General features: G+C 42.9%; 1 protein-coding gene across 1 annotated transcript; it reads right to left on the bottom strand.

The window, feature by feature from the left end:
• Window positions 1-388: 388 nt before the first annotated feature.
• rorb (RAR-related orphan receptor B) lies at window positions 389-4,494 on the bottom strand. Its single transcript, XM_070903853.1, has 10 exons — window positions 4,476-4,494; window positions 3,768-3,979; window positions 3,491-3,632; window positions 2,852-3,283; window positions 2,269-2,390; window positions 1,693-1,825; window positions 1,442-1,549; window positions 1,109-1,219; window positions 755-867; window positions 389-553 (listed from the first exon to the last, which is right to left on the bottom strand). Exons 1-10 carry the CDS (start codon window positions 4,492-4,494, stop codon window positions 389-391), a joined length of 1,557 nt encoding a protein of 518 aa, XP_070759954.1.
• Window positions 4,495-18,568: the final 14,074 nt, after the last annotated feature.

Raw genomic sequence — 18,568 nt, 5'->3', positions numbered from 1 at the left:
TTTTTTTTATACGATTGACAGCTTAAAATTGTTCCTAGATGTTTTAAAGTCTGTACATTTCTGGTCAGTCAGTTCAGTTCAGGAGACAGGAGGACGCCCCACTTAGGTTGTGGCTTGGGTTGCGTTTCATTTATATATACATTCTTCAGACTGTATCGGTGAACAGGATGGGATAAGTGCTGGACATTCCAAGTATTGTTGGCGGTAACTGTAAGTTTCTGGCAGATGACTCCTCACCCCCCAGCCTCATTTCAGGCTGGGGGAGCTCAGGAATATGTGGTTGCCACGATGATGACATAGTCGACACAGCCGCTGTCGTCTCGTCGGACGTGGCTGTATTTTCTTGGTCCTCTGCTGATGCCGTTTGTTGCATTGGGACCACAGCCAGTCACTTGGGCATGGCCATGGCAGAGTTGGGGTCGGGGTTGAAGAGTTCTTTGTAGAGCGGAGGGAAGAGGACGTTGACTGTTTCTGGGTGGAGCTGCTGGAAGGTCTGGAGCTCCTCGGTATGGAGCGTGCACAGGGCTGACAACGTTGGGATTCGGCTGATCAGCTGCCAGACAAGAGAGAGAGAGAGAGACAGTCAAGTATAAGGGAATTGACTGATGAACCACAAACGGGAACAAGATTAGACAAGTGAGAGTGAAGCTTCTTGTGCGCCTTGAGACATTTGACTCGTCTGTCCCTTTAGCCTAAGGACTGTGCCTCGGGGCTACCTTGATATGACTTATTTTACTACAAAGGCTCGGCCTACCTTAGCCAATGCGTCTTCGTCCATGTGGTTCTTCTGCATAATGTGCTGCAGAGCAAAATAGATCTTCTCCTGGAGCTTCTGGACTTTCCGTGGCTCCATCAGCCATGGTCGATCTGAGTAGAAAAAGTAAGAAAGAAGTGTTGATTTTTTTTAATGCTAATGGTTTTGCGTTGACACGTGTTGATTGGAGCGCTGTTCATAAAGTTGACACGGCTCAGAGGCTGTGATTAAGCTACTTCATACTGACAAATGTAAACAATGACTATCTTGTTTTTGCTTACTGCTAAGTGCCTTGATTCAGGTTCACACAGGTTGCTTCCTGTATTCTAATAATATTAGGGAATGTGCACTGACCTGTGGAAATTAGTACAGCTGCTGAGAACAGAGCGATCTCCTCCTCTGTCAGCTGCAGTGAACACAAACTCTTGGCAAAGTCAAACACCGCACTCACTAAGTCATCACAACCTTGGTGGGAAAGACAGAGACGAGGACAGAGAAGGGCAGACAAAAAAGAGAGTTTGTCAGTACACTTATTCCGGTCATGTATGGGTTGAAGAGCAAAAACACCTCACAGGGTAGAGTATTTTTTTCATTTCTTTTTTTGCATTTTCCCCTTTTTCTTTCAATTTTGATTGGCCTTTCCCCTCATTTATACCAAGCAGAAATGCAACGGTAGTAATGTCTTACCTAGAGCTTTGAACATCTGCATGCCTCCGTACTTCCCTTCAAAGAGCACAGTGTTGTTGAGAGGGTTGAACGCCCTGCACATCCGCACCAAGACTACCTCCAAACAACCTGCAAGAACCATGGAGACAGATTGTGATGATTTCCAAGCTGAAATACGAAATAAAATGCAAGAAGAATAAGAGGGCACTTTTCCTTCCCCCAAGCTACGTTGTCTGATCTGTAACAAGACATTGTCAGTCCAGTCAACTCACCTGACTTGAGCAGGAGGATCTGGTCATTCTGGCACAGTTCCATGAACCCTGAGATGCGCTTGGCAAACTCCACCACGTATTGGATTGCATGGGTGATCTGGATGGCACACTGCTGCCACAGCACGTCCCGGGGCTAGAACCAAACACACCCAGTTTAGGGTTATATGTCCTGCACTGATGTAGTTCATATTCATGTCGGTATGATAACCTAACCCTAACCCTCAAAATCTTGCCGTCCTTCTGTCCCACATTCATTTCATCACTATTGCTTTGAATGACATTGCAGTCTAATTACAGTTGTTTCATTTCCATCTTAGGAGACAAGCTGAATTGAATTTGAATCTCCACTAATGAAAAGGCTATTTTTTCATTCCAAGAGACTCAAGTACAACATCAGCAAATTGTCTTTTTCCATTATTTGTCCTTACGAAAAATAATTTCAAAGCATTTCATATGAATGGCTATTAATCAATTGAACACAAGTATAAAGAAAAACAAAGTACCTTATACCTCTAGTATGGCAGGAGTAGCTGAAAATTGTAAGTAACCATAATAATAGCAACTTGAAAACCTCACCTTGCTCTGGTACATCTTGACCTCTTCATAGGAGTGTGTCTGCCAAGCTAGCTGCTGCAGCTCTTCTGTTGTGTACTGACATGTCTCCAAGTGGGACTTGATGATATTCTGAGCAATACGGTCTGGAAGAGAGGATTGCTTGTTTATTCATTTATTCCTTTCCGTACAATATTGTCATTCATTTATTTCATGTGTATGGGTAGGACAATGTACAAAAGAAACGGTGTACATGTATACTGCACATTATCGTGATCCCTATATGTTGAACATTTAAAGGAAGAGACTGAAGGCTTAGTTTAACAGTCCCTTGGATTTGTGTTGTCCTTAATTTTAATTTCATCTTAACTTGTGCTAACAGCTTGAGCTGTACATACAGTAATATGACACCTTGTCAGCTAGCTGTGTAAGCCTGTCTGTTCTGCTCTCAGATTAGCACTCTGACTCACAGTCTCTACCAGGACTACTTTGTGGGTAACCATTAATTTTCCCACGTGGATAATTCATGTAGATTACAAGATTTAAATGATTAACCATTCTACTGCGTCTGTCTAACAAACAGAACAAAATATCGTGCAGTCTTTACCCAGCTCTCCCATGCTGACATTATTGGGTCCCAGCTGACTGTCCTGGTAGCCTCCGTAGCTGAACAGGTTGGGTACTGGCGTCAGGTCATACACCGGCTCCTGCTTAATGTGCTTCATGCCCGACATGTCCAAACCTGACTGGTCTGGAGACGGTTGGGTGGAATCCATCCCATAGTATCCCCCTGGGACTCCGCCTCCGTTACCGTGGCCGCCCTTGGGCAGCTCAATGACGTGACCGTTGGCATAGGTTCCCCCAATCTCATGGTTAAGGGTGGACAGTCCGTTGGTTAGGCTGGACGAGTAAACACGTGCCAGAGCTTCCGCTTCACCTGTCTGCTGCTGCCGCTGCTCCTGCAGTCGCGCCTGGTGCTTCTGGACTTCTGCATACAGGCTGTCACGTTGCTTCTTGGACATGCGGCCAAACTTTACCGCTGTACGGGAGACAAAACAAGGGAGATGAAATTAACAACAGAAACAAAAAAGCTTCTTCAGGTAGTATAAATCAGTAGGAAACAGTACATGTGATCCTAAGAGCTCTAGGATCTGCATGTATTTGTGTGTACACTCATGCACCACACATATGATAATTCAGTGATGATCATTTCTGTACATATAGATACTGATATAGTGGGCCTCACCATCTCTGGACATTCCCAGGGCGAGACATTTCTGCAGGCGACAGTGTTGGCAGCGGTTCCGGTTTGTTCTGTCGATGAGGCAGTTCCTCTGGCGGGGGCAGGAGTAGGATGCGTTGTTCTGCTGACTCCGTCTGAAGAACCCCTGGGTACGTCAACAAAGAGCATGAATACGGCCTTACAGGTACCCGTAGAGCACAGAATGTGGATGATTGAGTGCACAACATTTGAGCTCAGACAAACAAAACTGGCTGCAGTGAAAGATTGTATCAAGCCCTACCTTACATCCCTCACACGTAATGACTCCATAGTGGATGCCTGATGATTTGTCTCCGCAGATTTTGCAAGGTATGACTTCGATTTGGGCTGCAAGCAAAGAGAGAGGACAGAAAAGACATGCGTTACAAGACACATTTTGGACAGGATAGAGATTTTTACTTCCCAGTTTTGAGGACAACACCTCCCAGATTTTTTTTAACCTCAGTTGGTGGTCTAATTTAGAGGTTAAGACACAGAACATAACCTGGTTGACCTGATCGAGGTTACAATGTGTGAATGTGTCTGCGTACGGTATGTGTGTAACTTCAACTTCACAAGGGCACAGTGACATCTGGACATTCTGTATGTCCTTGTAGGAGTTTTTCTAATGACCGGGACATGAAGAGGACTGTATACGTGCACACACACGCTTGCACACTCATTCACACACACACACATAAATGACAGAATAGCATTAATTGTGTGTGCGCGTCCTTTGTGTTGGGCTTGAAGGAGAGACCCCTGCAGGTTAGAAAGGTTGCCATAATGAGAAAACAGGTCACATCACTGAAGGACCACACTCTGCTCTTCAACACTCTTTTTCTTGCTGTCTCTCACACATACAATGAGTTTCCCAACCTTTTTAGTAGTACTTTCAGTATTTAGCTTTTTCTCACTCTACAAATGCACTAATTTGACTACTCTTCATTCGTGTCAAGATTTTACTCACTGTGTATAGGCAGATCCATGTACTGTACAGTCACAACCAAAGGCACAGAAAGTATTTCAATGTAACACACAGAGGCCCCTGTCACTGGTATCTTTGAGCTTATTATACATAATATATGGAAAGAGAAAGCAGCTGCTCCTGTTAAGAGATATGAGATGGATGTAGAGGTAGGCAGGTATGTCTGCTGAGATGGCACACCCTCTATAAAGAGATTAGACAGCCTATCTAATCCTAAATTATTTCCCGACGAGCTGGTTCCCTCTGCTGAGCGCTGGCTTAGCCACAGCTGAAATAGCCATTCACATGTAATCCCCTTGCATAGTCCCACCTGTAGGATATTCTGCAAGTTTTATGAACTTTCTGAGAAGTTCAGAAATGCACAAAGTCAACAATAGAAAATATAAGGTTTACAGTTTTATATTCCGTGTTTGCATGAATTGATTCCCCTTAAGAACAATACAAAACATGCACTGTCTAACTGGAGTCGGTGCCTCAGAGGTGTGTATTTGCAGAGAACAAGTATGTTGTGTTTGTGTGTGTGTGTGTCCCTGTATGCATGTCTGAGTGAGTCTTGAGTGCATGTATGTGCACACTGAAGTGCATTTGTAGCAGTTGTATCTGGTTATTTTTGTGCATTTGAGCAAGTGTAAGTGTTCTGTTTTGACAGAATGAATTGTTTTTGTGTGTGTACATATAATGTGCCTATATTGTGTGTGTATATCTAGTATACTAAATGTCTGTGGAGGAATGAGTGTGCAGTATGCATAATTGGATAATCCCATATAAGGATCAATGGAGACAGTTCTGTCTGTCTAAGCGACTGAGCAGGAACAGACAGTCATTGCTGTCTATACACTCTACCTGCACCTCAGGGAGTTTGACCGCCTCACAGTGTAAGGTATCATGAAATCCCTGCCTTAATACACGCAGATACACACAACTGGTCTGCCAGTCACAGCTGATTTCATACTTTGTACTGTATTCTCTTTACATGAGCCTAAACACCATTGCTCACCATGTTAAAAGCAGTGGGAACACGGATATAATAATGGAACAGTTATAGAAACAAAGAACCTTATAGATCCACAAAGTAACTTGTAGCCTCATGTAGCCATTCATTTGTTTTTCCTCTCATTCATTCATTCATTCACTTGTCTATCTGCCCCCTACTGGCCATTATGAGGTATTAAAATGTCTACAAACTAAAAACTGACCTCCAGTCTGCCATGACCCTGGACTATGCACCATCCTTCATGCCTGCCTACTGCGTTATGTGTTGTTATAGTTATCTTTATAGATTGTCGTTCAAGATGTGAATGGGCCCTTTATGTGTCTCTTGTGAAATTATACTTTACATGTAGTACCTCATGCTCAACAATAGATCATTGTGTTCCTTCGCAGTAGACTGTCCGTGAATGAATGACCTATGGACGGAACGACACGCTGTGTGACTGTGTGCTTAAGGTCGCGTGGCTCATGCTGTGAGTTCTGGTGAAGCTCAAGACGTGACCCATTTCCACCAATTCCCCGTCAACTGGCTCCAAACTGGGTCAGAGCAGAGCACTGGACAGGGATGGGACATGGGCTACACATACGCAGAGCTGTCAATGAAAGTGGCCCGTAACACACTATTTATAGTCTGTAAAACAGGTCAGTTGCGACCTGGACATGGCTGTTATCACCCGACCACATGTGAGCAGTAACCAGAAGACAGGACAACAGGACGTAAACCGTGCTTCTTGTCACCTTCGTTCTTTGATTCTCGCCATCCTCTTACTCTTTGCGGTTGCTACTGTTTGTCACATACTTTTAGTCAAAGTCTTTGATTAAATTGTTAATCAGGAAACAAGTGAATCTCTTTGGTTTAGACAAGCTGAATGTGTTCAGCCCACACCTGCTGTGATGAGGATATACATATTATTATTTTTGTTGATTTTTAGAAGAAGCTCTTTACATTCTTCCACCTTAGAGGAGTGTGTGTTCACGGACTCTCCAGTGATTACATTATATTTTCACTGTATTTCTTTTTGCCCCATGGGAGACTGTACTCCTCTTTGTATCACATAATTATGCCCAAAGGAGCATGGGCGTGTGGGCATGTGCATTGTTTTAGTGTGTGTTTCCGAGAGGGTTTGAGTGAGCGTTTCAATTATAAAAAAGACAGAAGGATGAAGTATGTGTACATGTCTACGTGTGTTTGACAAAGTGTTTGTGAATATGTGTGTGTATGTGTGGGTGTGTGCATTGTTGAGTGTGTGTTGTGCTCATAGCCAGCGGGGACTGTCAGGTAGGATATAGGGAGACGGTCATGACAGCATTGCTGTTGCCAGGGTGACCACCCACTCGCTGCACTCGTCTGGCTGTCACAGCGATGATGTGCTAAGCTGTCACACTCTTAAAGGAAGTGATGTCATTGGTGTGTGGAGCCAACTCTGTGTATCATCACTGTTTGTCCTGTCGCCCTCTCTCTTAGCAGCGGAGGCTTTGTGGATTCTTTACCAAAGGACTCCCACTTCCACATCCAGTCAACAATACCCGCTTGCTGCCTTGTTACACTTTAGCTGCAATGGTGGATTACAGCAGAATTAAGACGTGTTATCTGTTGGGTGTTTAGAGGAAGCCGTGTTCTCATTGTTTACAAAGTTAGGATGTATAATAATGCATCTTGGGTATTTGATTTCATGGTTTTACATTACAGAAGCAAACTTATAGCTTCAAAGCTGTGGTGAAAGTGAGCAGTGTAGAAGTAGAACTTCAGAGAAAGGAGTCTAATGCAGCTATTCCCCTAACCTCTCTTGACAGGCATCCATTTCCAAACAAAACCTTAGTGGGGAAAAAAGCCACTCATTTCTGTTTTTCAGAGATTATTTTGCTCTTAGCTACATGTCTTTCACCGAGGTGGGAGGGCCTTCTTTCCAACCTGAGTTGACCCACTCCGAGCTAAGTGACTGACAGCGTCCTCGGCCAGCGGCGGCGCGAGTGTTATCCTGAGGTTATTATGTAAGAGCGGGACTGCAACGCTGGCGATTCCTCAGCTAAGAGGAGGATCAGGCCTGCGCAATCTCTTGAGTGAGAAAAAGACGGAGGGAACTAACTAGAGATGAATTTCACAAAGAACAAGGCGAAGGTGGTTGTTGTGGTGTGCAACACACTATAGTGAGAGTTGCCACACGTGCGTGTGTGTAGCTGATTGTGGCCATGAGGGGTGTAATGCGCTGGCACGTGAGTTATGATAATTGATTTTTAATGAGGTGAGGATCTCCTGTGTATTTCCTGGGCTGGCCCTCTCTCTAAATAGAGTCCTAATTATCTACATTGCGCTGCAGAAAAAAAAGGCAGCAGCCTAGCACCAATATCTTAACAATACTTCATCTAGCTCACACACACACACACACACACACACACACACACACACACACACACACAGTGACATGAATATTAAAAAGGGCAGCTCTCCCTGTCTATACTGACAATGCAAATTTAGGCCACTAGGTGTTGCTATACATATTTAGTTTCTGTGTGTGTGCGTATGTGTGCATGTGTGTGTGTGTGTGTTTCGACAGGGGCAGACTGGACATGCATGTTTCATTCATTCAGCCTGCAGGGTGGGTATACAATAGAAAACATACCCAGAGCAGACACACACACAATATCATGCAGTAACATAACACGGCGTTATACACTAGAGGTTGGTGCCGTAGTATCACAGCTTATGGAACAGTTGAAATCACTTTCTGCCGTAACTTTTGCCAATGTAAGGCACTTCAGAAATGCAAACACAACTCCTACTGTAGTCCCAGGGGTTGATTTGTTGGGGATGAATGTGGGTGGTATCTCCACTTCATTAAAAATATGCATAGCTTCTTGCCAGTTAACTAGATATCTTCTGGGGAAATGAAGGAGATCAGCACTTTACCCCCCACCACTCCTTGTTAAATCGGAACAACTCCGGCACTGGTCTTAGATGTCTACATACTGTGAATTATGCTATCACTGTTCACCATCCATTCCACTTCAGTCTGTTTGACTTTTTCATTTGAGTGTTCCTCCTCGCTGTAAGTGGCTGTGTGACTGGGAAATCATTTCAGTTTCTGTATTTCATGATCTATTTCCATCTCTCAGCGTAACTCTGTCTTCCTTGTCTCATAGAGCTTACAGAGGAACAAGCGTTTTTTTTTTTTCTTCTCTCACTCCGCCAATGATGAAAAACACTGAGAAAACTTTTGGTGGCATGATCGCTGAGTGGATTAACACACACACAGCTGGGAATAGCGTATAGCAGTGCTGCTTGGGTTATCTCCCCTGTGTCTCCTGTCATGTTTTCACATCATACTGTCCCATTAAAATCAATGAAACACTGCCACTGCATATGGTTTCAAACGGACTTGTGCTATGTGCTGTCATACTTTTCTCCCTTTCCTGTCTGTTTTTACTGTCTGAGACATCTAAAAAATATATACAAGACCGGTGGACTATCTGCTCTCCTTAAAAAAATAATAAATAAAATAAAGTGCATTTTACTCACTTTCATCTGTCTTCCATACTGTATGTCCCATTTACTTCTCTTTGAGACTCGACTTGAGCAGCGTACAGTATTAACCATAAATGCCATTGTTTGGGAGCCCTGGTGGCCTTTAAGGCGCTGACCATGTCATTGCAAACTTCCCAGTTTGAGTCTGGCAGCGATCTTTGTTGCACGTCATTCCTCATCTCCCTCTCCCCTCGTTTCAGTGCTGAAACCAAAACATTACTTTTTTTCCCCCGTTACTTTAGCATGAGGAAAATTAATATTTTAACAAAAGAAGCCCACATTTTTGAATGTGTACTAAACACAAGCAGCCATAACAGGACTTGACCAACAGGACCAAATGAAATACAGTCTGAAATATGATTTTAATCAGTAAATATTTGAAAAACTACAAATCTGACCAGGCACTGGATGCCATCTTTTGGTACATTTTCAATGCTCAATGCTGCGGACAATTTTGGTTGGTACCAAACATATTGAGGTTCAGTAACCAGCCATATGTGCTTTACGCGGGATTTCCTGCTCAACACTTTCTCAAGGATACATTTAATAAAGATTTAATAATATTCTCTTCTTTTTGAAAATGTTGAATTGAATTATTAAACATGCAATTTGGTTGATAGCATTGCTGTTGCCCAATCAATTACTTTTATTCACTGTATTTAGGAACAGCTTGTAAACAAGTAGATCTGTAACGATCAGTGAATTAATTGATTAGTCGAGTAGTCATTGGCAACTATTTAAGCAAAACTGCCAGTCATTCTCAGGTTCCAGCATTTCTCTGCTTCATGTCATTGGAAATGAATTTTGGACTGTTGGTCAGACACAGCAAGACAACTGAAGATGTCACCTTGGACTCTGGGAAAAGTCTAATGATGAGCATTTTTCACCATTTTCTGACCTTTTATAGAGCAAACGTTTAATTAATTGAGTAGATTAATCAACAATGAAAAAGAGTTGCAGCTCTAAGCAGCAGCAGTGAACTCCATGCCAGCCATTATCATCCCTGACTCTAACATCTATAGTCCTGGTCTGACCGGTAACGTAACGCCGACGTACTAACACGACCCATCTTCATAAATGCAAGGTGACACAGTGGTGTACCGGTTCTGTCTTTGTTTGTACAGTCTGCTGTCCTGTGTGTTATAGTTATAGTAATAATCATAATGCCATGCAGAGGGCCCATCTCCCCTCCCCCATCTCCATCCCTCGCCGCCAAGCATGTCTTTGTCCACTCTGTAATATAGACAGTCGCACTGTTGCTGTGTGAGCATACATGTTACTACCCCCAACCTCCGCTTTTCCCATCAGTCTATCGTCATCGACCCCCCTCCCGCACTTTGCCAACGCACACAGTCAGAAAAACAGTCTCTCTCGCCCTCCCCCCATGCTGTATGTCAGAGGGCATGAGCTCTGTCCAGCTTGCCATGCGGCCCCAATGCACTCTGGGTAATTGCTCAGATAGCAGGTCTGGGATCAGCTGCGGTTTGCTCATAGAATATTGTGCCACGGCGTGATTGGACGCCACGGAGAGGGAACAGAAGGGGGCCACTGGCTGTCATCCAGTGCATCGATTCACATGCACAGGCACACACACACACACACACACACACACACACACACACACACACACACACTCGCAGAGACACGTTCAGACAGACAGAGGCACATTCAGACATGCTTGAATGCATACATTACTGCAAACTGCCTTTGAAAAAGCAGACTTTACTGTATGATTTCTATGCTTGCCCCCTCTCCCCCATACACACATGCGTACACACACACCCTCCCACCCAGTGCAGCATGTGTCCTCAGATGGATAAGAGGAGACGGAGGCGTGGGAAAAAATCCACAGGGTAAACCCAACCCCTGCCTCAATACATATATACACATACACACAGTCTGCCCATCTGCCCTCTCAGATCTGCCTCTCATGATCACTGTACACACACACACACACACATACACATACACAGGCGTACATTCACACTCCAACCCCCTGGGTGACCTGTAGGACCCTGGCGGCCTTTGACCTTTCCTTAAGGACTGAGCGAGTGCATCAGAGTGGAAGGAACAAGTCCGAGTGTGAGAGGTCTGCATCTGGTCATTACCATCCTGAAATCAGCCATGAGAATGCACACACACTGAGGCGAACTTGCTGAAGCAAACACACACACACACACACACACACAGTGCTTTAAGCTCTCTCTTATATATTGCATTTCCTCTCTCACGCCTTCACCCTCACGTCAGCAGACGTGTGTGTGCACACTGAGCTTTTAAAGCAGAGTGGGGTCGTGGTGTTCATGCTTTGTTCAGATGAGGGGAATCAAAGCAGAGAGGAATATGTTTACACACACACACTAACTGAGATCCTGTTGTTTCATTCTTGAGGTGAGAAAATAACGTTTTGTTGGCTTTGGCCATGTCCTCTTCCTCCCTTAACCTCACGCTCCTCCTCCTATGGTGTTTCTCTTGAGCCTAATTGTAGATGACAGTGTGTGTGTGTGTGTGTGTGTGTGTGTGTGTGTGTCTTTGAGGGGGAAGGGAGAGGATAGATGTGGCTATCCCAGTGTAGAGAGAGAGAAATAGAAAGAGGGGGACATCCATGGCGAGAGACAGAAAATTGCTTTCAGTTCTTACATAAGGTGTAGAGAAATTTGCTCTCCGTTTTGTTAGAGTCGCATCCTTTATAGCGATAGTCGGTGGTCAGTCAGAGGAAACAGGAAACAGGGACATCAACCAGAGTGAGGTTGAATGGGCTTTAAAGCATAAATGAAGAGAGCAACACTTAGTGTGAATAGCTGGCAGAATGAAATCACTGAGAGAAGGATGAAAATCGTGTCTGTTTCAAATTCTGTTTCCTTCCAGATCTGATTGGATGTTGTTTCAGTTGTTTATGAGGATGTATACATACAGAACATACATGTATATACTTGTGAGTGCATGCAAGAAAAGTGCAGTTGTGGAAAGTAATTGCACTTTTACTCAAGTACTGTACTTCAGTACAATGTTGAAGTACTTTGCTTGAATATTTTCATGTTGTACAACTTCATTCTTCTACTCGACTGCATGTTAGAGGGAAATGTTGTACTTGACCCCACTACATTTTTCTGAAAGCTACAGTTACTAATTACTTAGCAGATGAACATTTTAACAACATATGATCAACAAATAAAATATGATGTATTGTTATAGAGTAAACTATCCAACAGTATATAAAACAGTTAAGCTCTGCTCCACCTTGACCAACTACAACATGAAAATACTGTTTATATGTCATAAGAATTGTCCACTTATATAGTACATGCAATTTATCTGTGAAAGGGCCAGTCTGCATTATGAGTACTTCTGTACTTGTAAAGAACCATACCAGCAATTCTTGTGTGTTTCAGCCATATGACTGCTTACACCTTATGTTCCTACCCAAATCTCCCAAAACATTCAACCGTATTTTAGCATTTGTAGTACTCCGTTGGAGTCCCACATTTTTCAGAATTAAATATTATGGTGTTACATCCGACGGAGTATTTTCACAGTGGCATTACTGCTTTACTTAAGTAAAGATTCTTGCCCCGCTGGTTGTGGGTTTATGTGTTCCTTTAAGTGAAACAGGCAGTCTGCTTGAAAGCAAGCATATGAATGAGTTCCCGTTTGAGTTTATGTGCGTTTTAAAAAGGTTTGAATGTATGTGTGTGTTTCCGCGTGTTGAGTTTAAGCGAGTGTGTGAGCAAGCATGTGTGTGTCCTCTCCCAGGGATGGCCGCTAATAGCTCGCCTCGGGCAACAATTTAACTCAGCCTAACAAGGTTCTCCCCAAAGTGGCCCCAGGGGCATCTCTCACAGAGGCAAATTGATCACAAAGACTATCACACAGCTCAGCTCGGCCCAGCCTGCTCTTCACCTGCTCTCTCTCTCTCTCTCTCTCTCTCTCTCTCTCTCTCTCTCTCTCTCTCTGGTGGGATGATTTAACAGAATGCGTTATGAACATTAAATCTGAGTCGAGAGAGCAGAAGCAGCAGCTTCAGCAGCAGTCTTGGTTTCATAATTGCATGCTCTTTGTGAATGACAGGAGGCCTCACATCAACAAGCCACTGCTGAGGACACACACGTGAACACACACACACACACACACACACACACACACAGGTTAAGAGAGGTAACTCTGGATTTGGACATAGTGAGAGAGAGAGAGAGAGAAAGATAGAGAGGGATGTGGAGAGAAAGAAAGGTAGACCTAATAAGAGTCTCTTCAATGAGATTACAAGCACTAAAACAGGCTAATCTTTGTCATTAAGAAAAGATGCCGCAGTTGGCTAAGTCATATTATAGGCTTATTGTTGCTAGTGCGTGCTATACCAACAATGAACACCTTCACAGAGTACAGGCATTTAGCAACGTGGTCTTAGATTTCAAATAGCTACTGTGGATATACAGTATCTGTTTTACAAACACTGCTTTATCGTGCAAAAGTCGTCACAGGAACAACAAGACAGTACTTTCAAGTAATCAATTTTGTTATGTCATTAAATATTAAAATCATGTCTTTTTAAAATGTTTTTTAAGCTTCATGACAATGCAATTTTATTTTAAGATAAATCCATGAGTTTTTTTTGCCTAAGACGTAACCCATATAGGAGCATTTAATCTATGCATATATGTGTAAAGTAGAAGTTGAAATGTTAAACTGACAGTCCTACAGCATATGGACTAATCTGCTTTGAGTGTTAGCTAAAGTCTAATAGGTGGTGTGGAAGTGTGGACTTTGGACACTACTGTTACGGGTGCCAGCGTTATTCATTGCGAAGGACAACTCCAGTGTGCAAGTGTAATGTGAGGACAGGATCGTTTGTATCTTTGTGTGTGTGTATTAGTCAACGTGCATGCAAGTAAACACAATCTACCGTTTTATCCACCCTCTACTCTGCTCTCCCCTTACTTTTGCACATAGGCACACACACTCCTGCTCAAGCACACGCACATGCACGATTGCACTATTATATAACTCTTTAGTCTCTCTCTTTTCTTATCTCACTCATTCACTCTTTCTACCCTCTCTCCTTACTTTTTACTTCCTGCATTTTAATACTCTTCTCTAACTTAACAATTCACAACAATGCACACTCTTTTAAAAGTTCACAAAGTGACTGACGTGGAAGAGAAAACAACATTCATAGAAACAAAAGCCATGTCCCATTACAATTTTCCTGCTTCAGACGTGATTGTTTTTTTTTTTTACAAACTACATTCTGATTACCTGGCTGAAATGCTATTTACTCCATAGTAGATCTTCTACTTGACAGTGACTCTTGACAGCAGAGTTTAGAAGTGCAGGTGAACATGCTCTCTGACTTTGGACTATCAAACATTGCACTCTCCACAAAACGAGACAGCAAAACTCAAATTCCTGCTCAAATGGTTTCGATATGAGCCTATTTTAATGAAAGCCACCCATCCAATGATATCTGTGGTCTCTCTGTTCATACATTACTCGGATTCTGCGTTTAACAAGCGCAGTCGCCCTCTTCCCCCGGTTTTTACTTCAATGTAAATCGAAGGAAGATGTGAATATTGGATGTCATTGTGCCTCCATTGAGACATGCTGGCTTCATGGATGAGTAAAACTGACAAAACAGAAGGAGCTGTCAGAGGACTCTATGACTTCAAGGCAGATTTAGAGTTTAGGAGTGGTTCAGGCTGAAATCCCTCCCGGCTAAGATAAAGTGGAGACACAAACCGAAAGCGTGCCGTGTAGCCCACGCTTTGTGTGTATAAAGATTAAAAGAAAAGAGAGAGAGAGAGAGAGAGAGAGAGAGAGAGAGAGAATTGACTGAGGAGAAAAACTGTTCGCCTAGACTCCCCCAGACAGCCGCGGAGGGATAAAACCAACATGGAGTGCACGCTGAGCACATGCTAAACAAACACGGGCTATGATAGCAGCTCAGTGGGACCGCAGAAGTGCCATCCAGGCCACACACACACACACACACACACACACACACACAGCATGGTGGGGGACGGCCTGAAAAAAAAAGGTCAGGCAGACACGCTAGATAAGGAGTAGACTGTGGGTATCTGAAGACAGGTGCACAGACAGTGGGAAGTAAGTCTTGAATGTAAGCTTGTGTGTGTGTGTGTGTGTGTGTGTGTGTGTGTGTTGCAACAGCACTCTGGCGGTACCTCAGTCAGTCAGTAGGGCTGTGCTGAGGGATTAACAGTGTGGCCTGCATGGGCTTGGGGTAATCTCTCCTCTCTTCTTACGTAACACTGGGCCATTAGTCAGCACAAACACACAATAAACAGCACAATCAACAACGCCGAGCTCGACAACAGACCACACAGAGCCTGATAACACTGCAGACCAGAGATGCACTCAGGCCAGGTGCCCACTATTGTGTGCAATAAGTGATTTCATGGCAACAATGGGAAAGAGTGATTTGGGGACAAAACCTGTGCGCTAACCTGCTGTTTCTGACTAAGGATGGTGCTACTGGTTTCCAAACAGGCTTCCTCATCAGTCAGTATGAAGTACGGCTGTTCCTATGTCTGTGTATTTGTTCATTGTTGGTGCTGTTAGCCAACTTTTGGTAATAAATGCACTTCAGACAGACTCCCTGTTAATGATTTTAATTATCTTTTGGGGCAAACTGTTACACTTTATGTGTTTCTCTCATTGATATCTTGGTAACACTTCACTTTATAAAGCACTATAACGTAGTTGTAAGCAGATATAAGTGTATTGTTCAGTATTTTTAGAATTATAAAATCTCATATGAAGACATATTTCATATTACTACAACTGTGTTTTACAGCTTCCACTTATGGGTGCCCACAGGAGGAGTTATAGTTGTTGACAAATACACTTATATCTGCTTAGAACTACATTATAGCACGTTATAAACCATTTATATAATGTCTGCTTATATTATAAAGAGTGCGGTCTAGACCTGTTCTATTTGTAAAGTGCCATGAGATGACTTTTGCTGTGATTTGGCGCTATATAATTGAATTTAATTGAATTGAAATGCTAAATCAGTAAAGTGTAAAGTGAAGTGTTACCAATCTCTTATAAACACACTGACCGATTTCATACATTAAAGGTAAAGTAAAGCCATCCAAGTTATGTGCCATAGATTTATCTAAACAGGCTGCTTCCGTTGGCTTCGACTAAAAATTGATCCCGGGATGCTTTAGAATCGGACAAATCAATGGTCACACAAACCTCCAAAGCAAAGCAGGATGGGGCTAATTCTATTGGCATGAGGCCGTCATGCGTAGTATTGCAGCTGTGTGTGTGTGTGTGTGTGTGTGTGTGTGTGTGTGTGTGTGTGTGTGTGTGTGTGTGTTCAGTGCTTTCTGTGTTTGTATGTGATGCACATGCCATCTTACAAGGTGATATAAATGATGGGATTGTAATAACCACTAATGAGTTTTTAGTGGTTCCTGTGCTTTTATTTTGACACCGCTTGTCATCACCTTACTGGTTTGCTGCTCTCTCACACTCTCCCAGTTACTGTCATCCTATCTTTTCCCATGGTGAAGGGGCATGGGAGATGGTGATTGACACATATCGCTAACAGGGGAGATCAAATGGCGCTGTGAACCCCTCCTCTACTGTTGCTCCCTCCATCGCTGAACTCTTTGACCTGTCTGACCCCGGGAGCATCTATGTGGTGTAAAAGCTCTTATACAATACAGAGAATACACAGGCACAGGCTAATGGGGACTAATGTAAGGATCACAACAGGCAACTATTGACATGCAGACTACATGTCTACAATGTTGATTTATGTTTGTTTGTTTAGTACTACTAGACACATGTAAATGTTCATAAGCTTCCAAGTGTGTATGATAATTTTTAGCAGAAATCTCAGTAGAGGCACTGTGCTCCTATTCATGATAACTAAATTAAACATTTGGTTGGAGGATGTTGAGGATTTGCTTTGGGTACCCAAAATTATTTCTGTAAAATTACGTTTTTAGACTTATCTAACATTTCATGCAATGATTACAATTATTAACAATTAAATTCAAATCAAAATACAACAATGAAATTGTTTTTTGTTGTTGTTATTATTTTGACATGCTTTTCTCCATTTAGCTTGGTTTATTATATAGGGCTCTATATTGAAATTTTTGCTTTGCTTTGCTATCACCAAAAACTTTTCACCACTCAAAAATATAATGCCACTGTTACTTATGTCATTTTATTACTCAACGTCTTTGTTGAGCTGTAGAGGAACACTATTCACAGCACAGCATCATCATGTTGCCGTTGAAAATACAGAAATAATTATCCTGTTTACAACATCCTACACAACACTGAGCCATATTGGAAAAAAAACCCCACAATGCTCCATTTTCTGAGATTCAGAAAGGCCCTGATGATATTATTCTGTCTGTTATTTCTCTGGTGACATCATCTTCGGTCAAGGCTTCAGGAGTTGTGGCTATTGTTAAATGATAATTACCACGGCTCGTGAGGGGCCTCTATTTTTTATAACCTTGTGGTTGTGAGCACATTTCTGTGTAAGGGCAGCCGAGACTTCACACACACACACACACACACAGGTTGAGAGTGGGGGCCGCACGGCCCACACTGATTTAATTCTATCTGACAAAACCCTTTGGGGCGTGCAGAGGGAGAGAGGAAGATGGAGAGAGAGAGGGAGAAAGAGAGGGAGAGAGAGAGACATGGAGAAAGAGGGGTGAGAGAGACGCTTCAGGGGCCTCTTCTGCCAACCACGGCTATAAAGTGAAAGCAGGAGCTTTCGGTATACCCCCCAAAGCCTCCCATGCACGAGAGTGGTCGCGAGGCCCATTAAAATGTGGATAAAATACAAGGTGCATGACAGAGGAGTTTGCCATGGGATAAGAGAGGGAGAGAGGGAGGTGGGGGGGTGGTGGTTGGCCTTCTCATGTTTTTTCTTGCCAGAGGTTTGACGGCCTGAAGCTGAGGCAGCAGAAAGCTTTATGTGACATTCAAAAACAAAAAGCATAACAGGAAACAGATAGACGGATAGATCGACAGCATCAACAGTTTTATTTCAAGTAAAACTGGATTCAGATTAAGTTACTTTAACCCATTAAATGGTATTGTCGGTTGAAATGATTCTTGTTTACCATTATAATCAAAGATCATGTTGATAATAATGTTAACAAGAATCTCTTATAATAATGATAATACTGGCCAATCATTTATCCTCTGGTATTATTAATACAAAACTATACATCTGATTACAATATGGCCAAAGCCTTCTGTAAAAAGATGTAAGCTGTATTTTAGTTCCCCCCCCCTCCACATTATTGTGCCGAACTTTTACGTCTCATGTGAAGTTTAGACTTTGAAGGTGAGGGTCGAAATTGTCCAACAACGTCTCTCTCTTCCTTCTCCAACTTGATGTCGGCACATTCAGACATCCTCGCGAATTAGTTGAATTGCTCCAATTGTCAAATAGCAACATAAGGCGGCTGAAAACAGACTGACTCATGAATTAGAGTTCAAGATCATCCAGTTGAACGAGTGCTGCAAGTTTGCGTCAGCGATAATTGTGCATCATTAAGAC

Source organism: Enoplosus armatus, chromosome 4 (assembly GCF_043641665.1).
Source record: "Enoplosus armatus isolate fEnoArm2 chromosome 4, fEnoArm2.hap1, whole genome shotgun sequence".
Lineage (NCBI taxonomy): Eukaryota > Metazoa > Chordata > Actinopteri > Centrarchiformes > Enoplosidae > Enoplosus > Enoplosus armatus.
The sequence above is the reverse complement of the archived record's forward strand: the minus strand, read 5'-3'. Positions and strand labels throughout refer to the sequence as shown.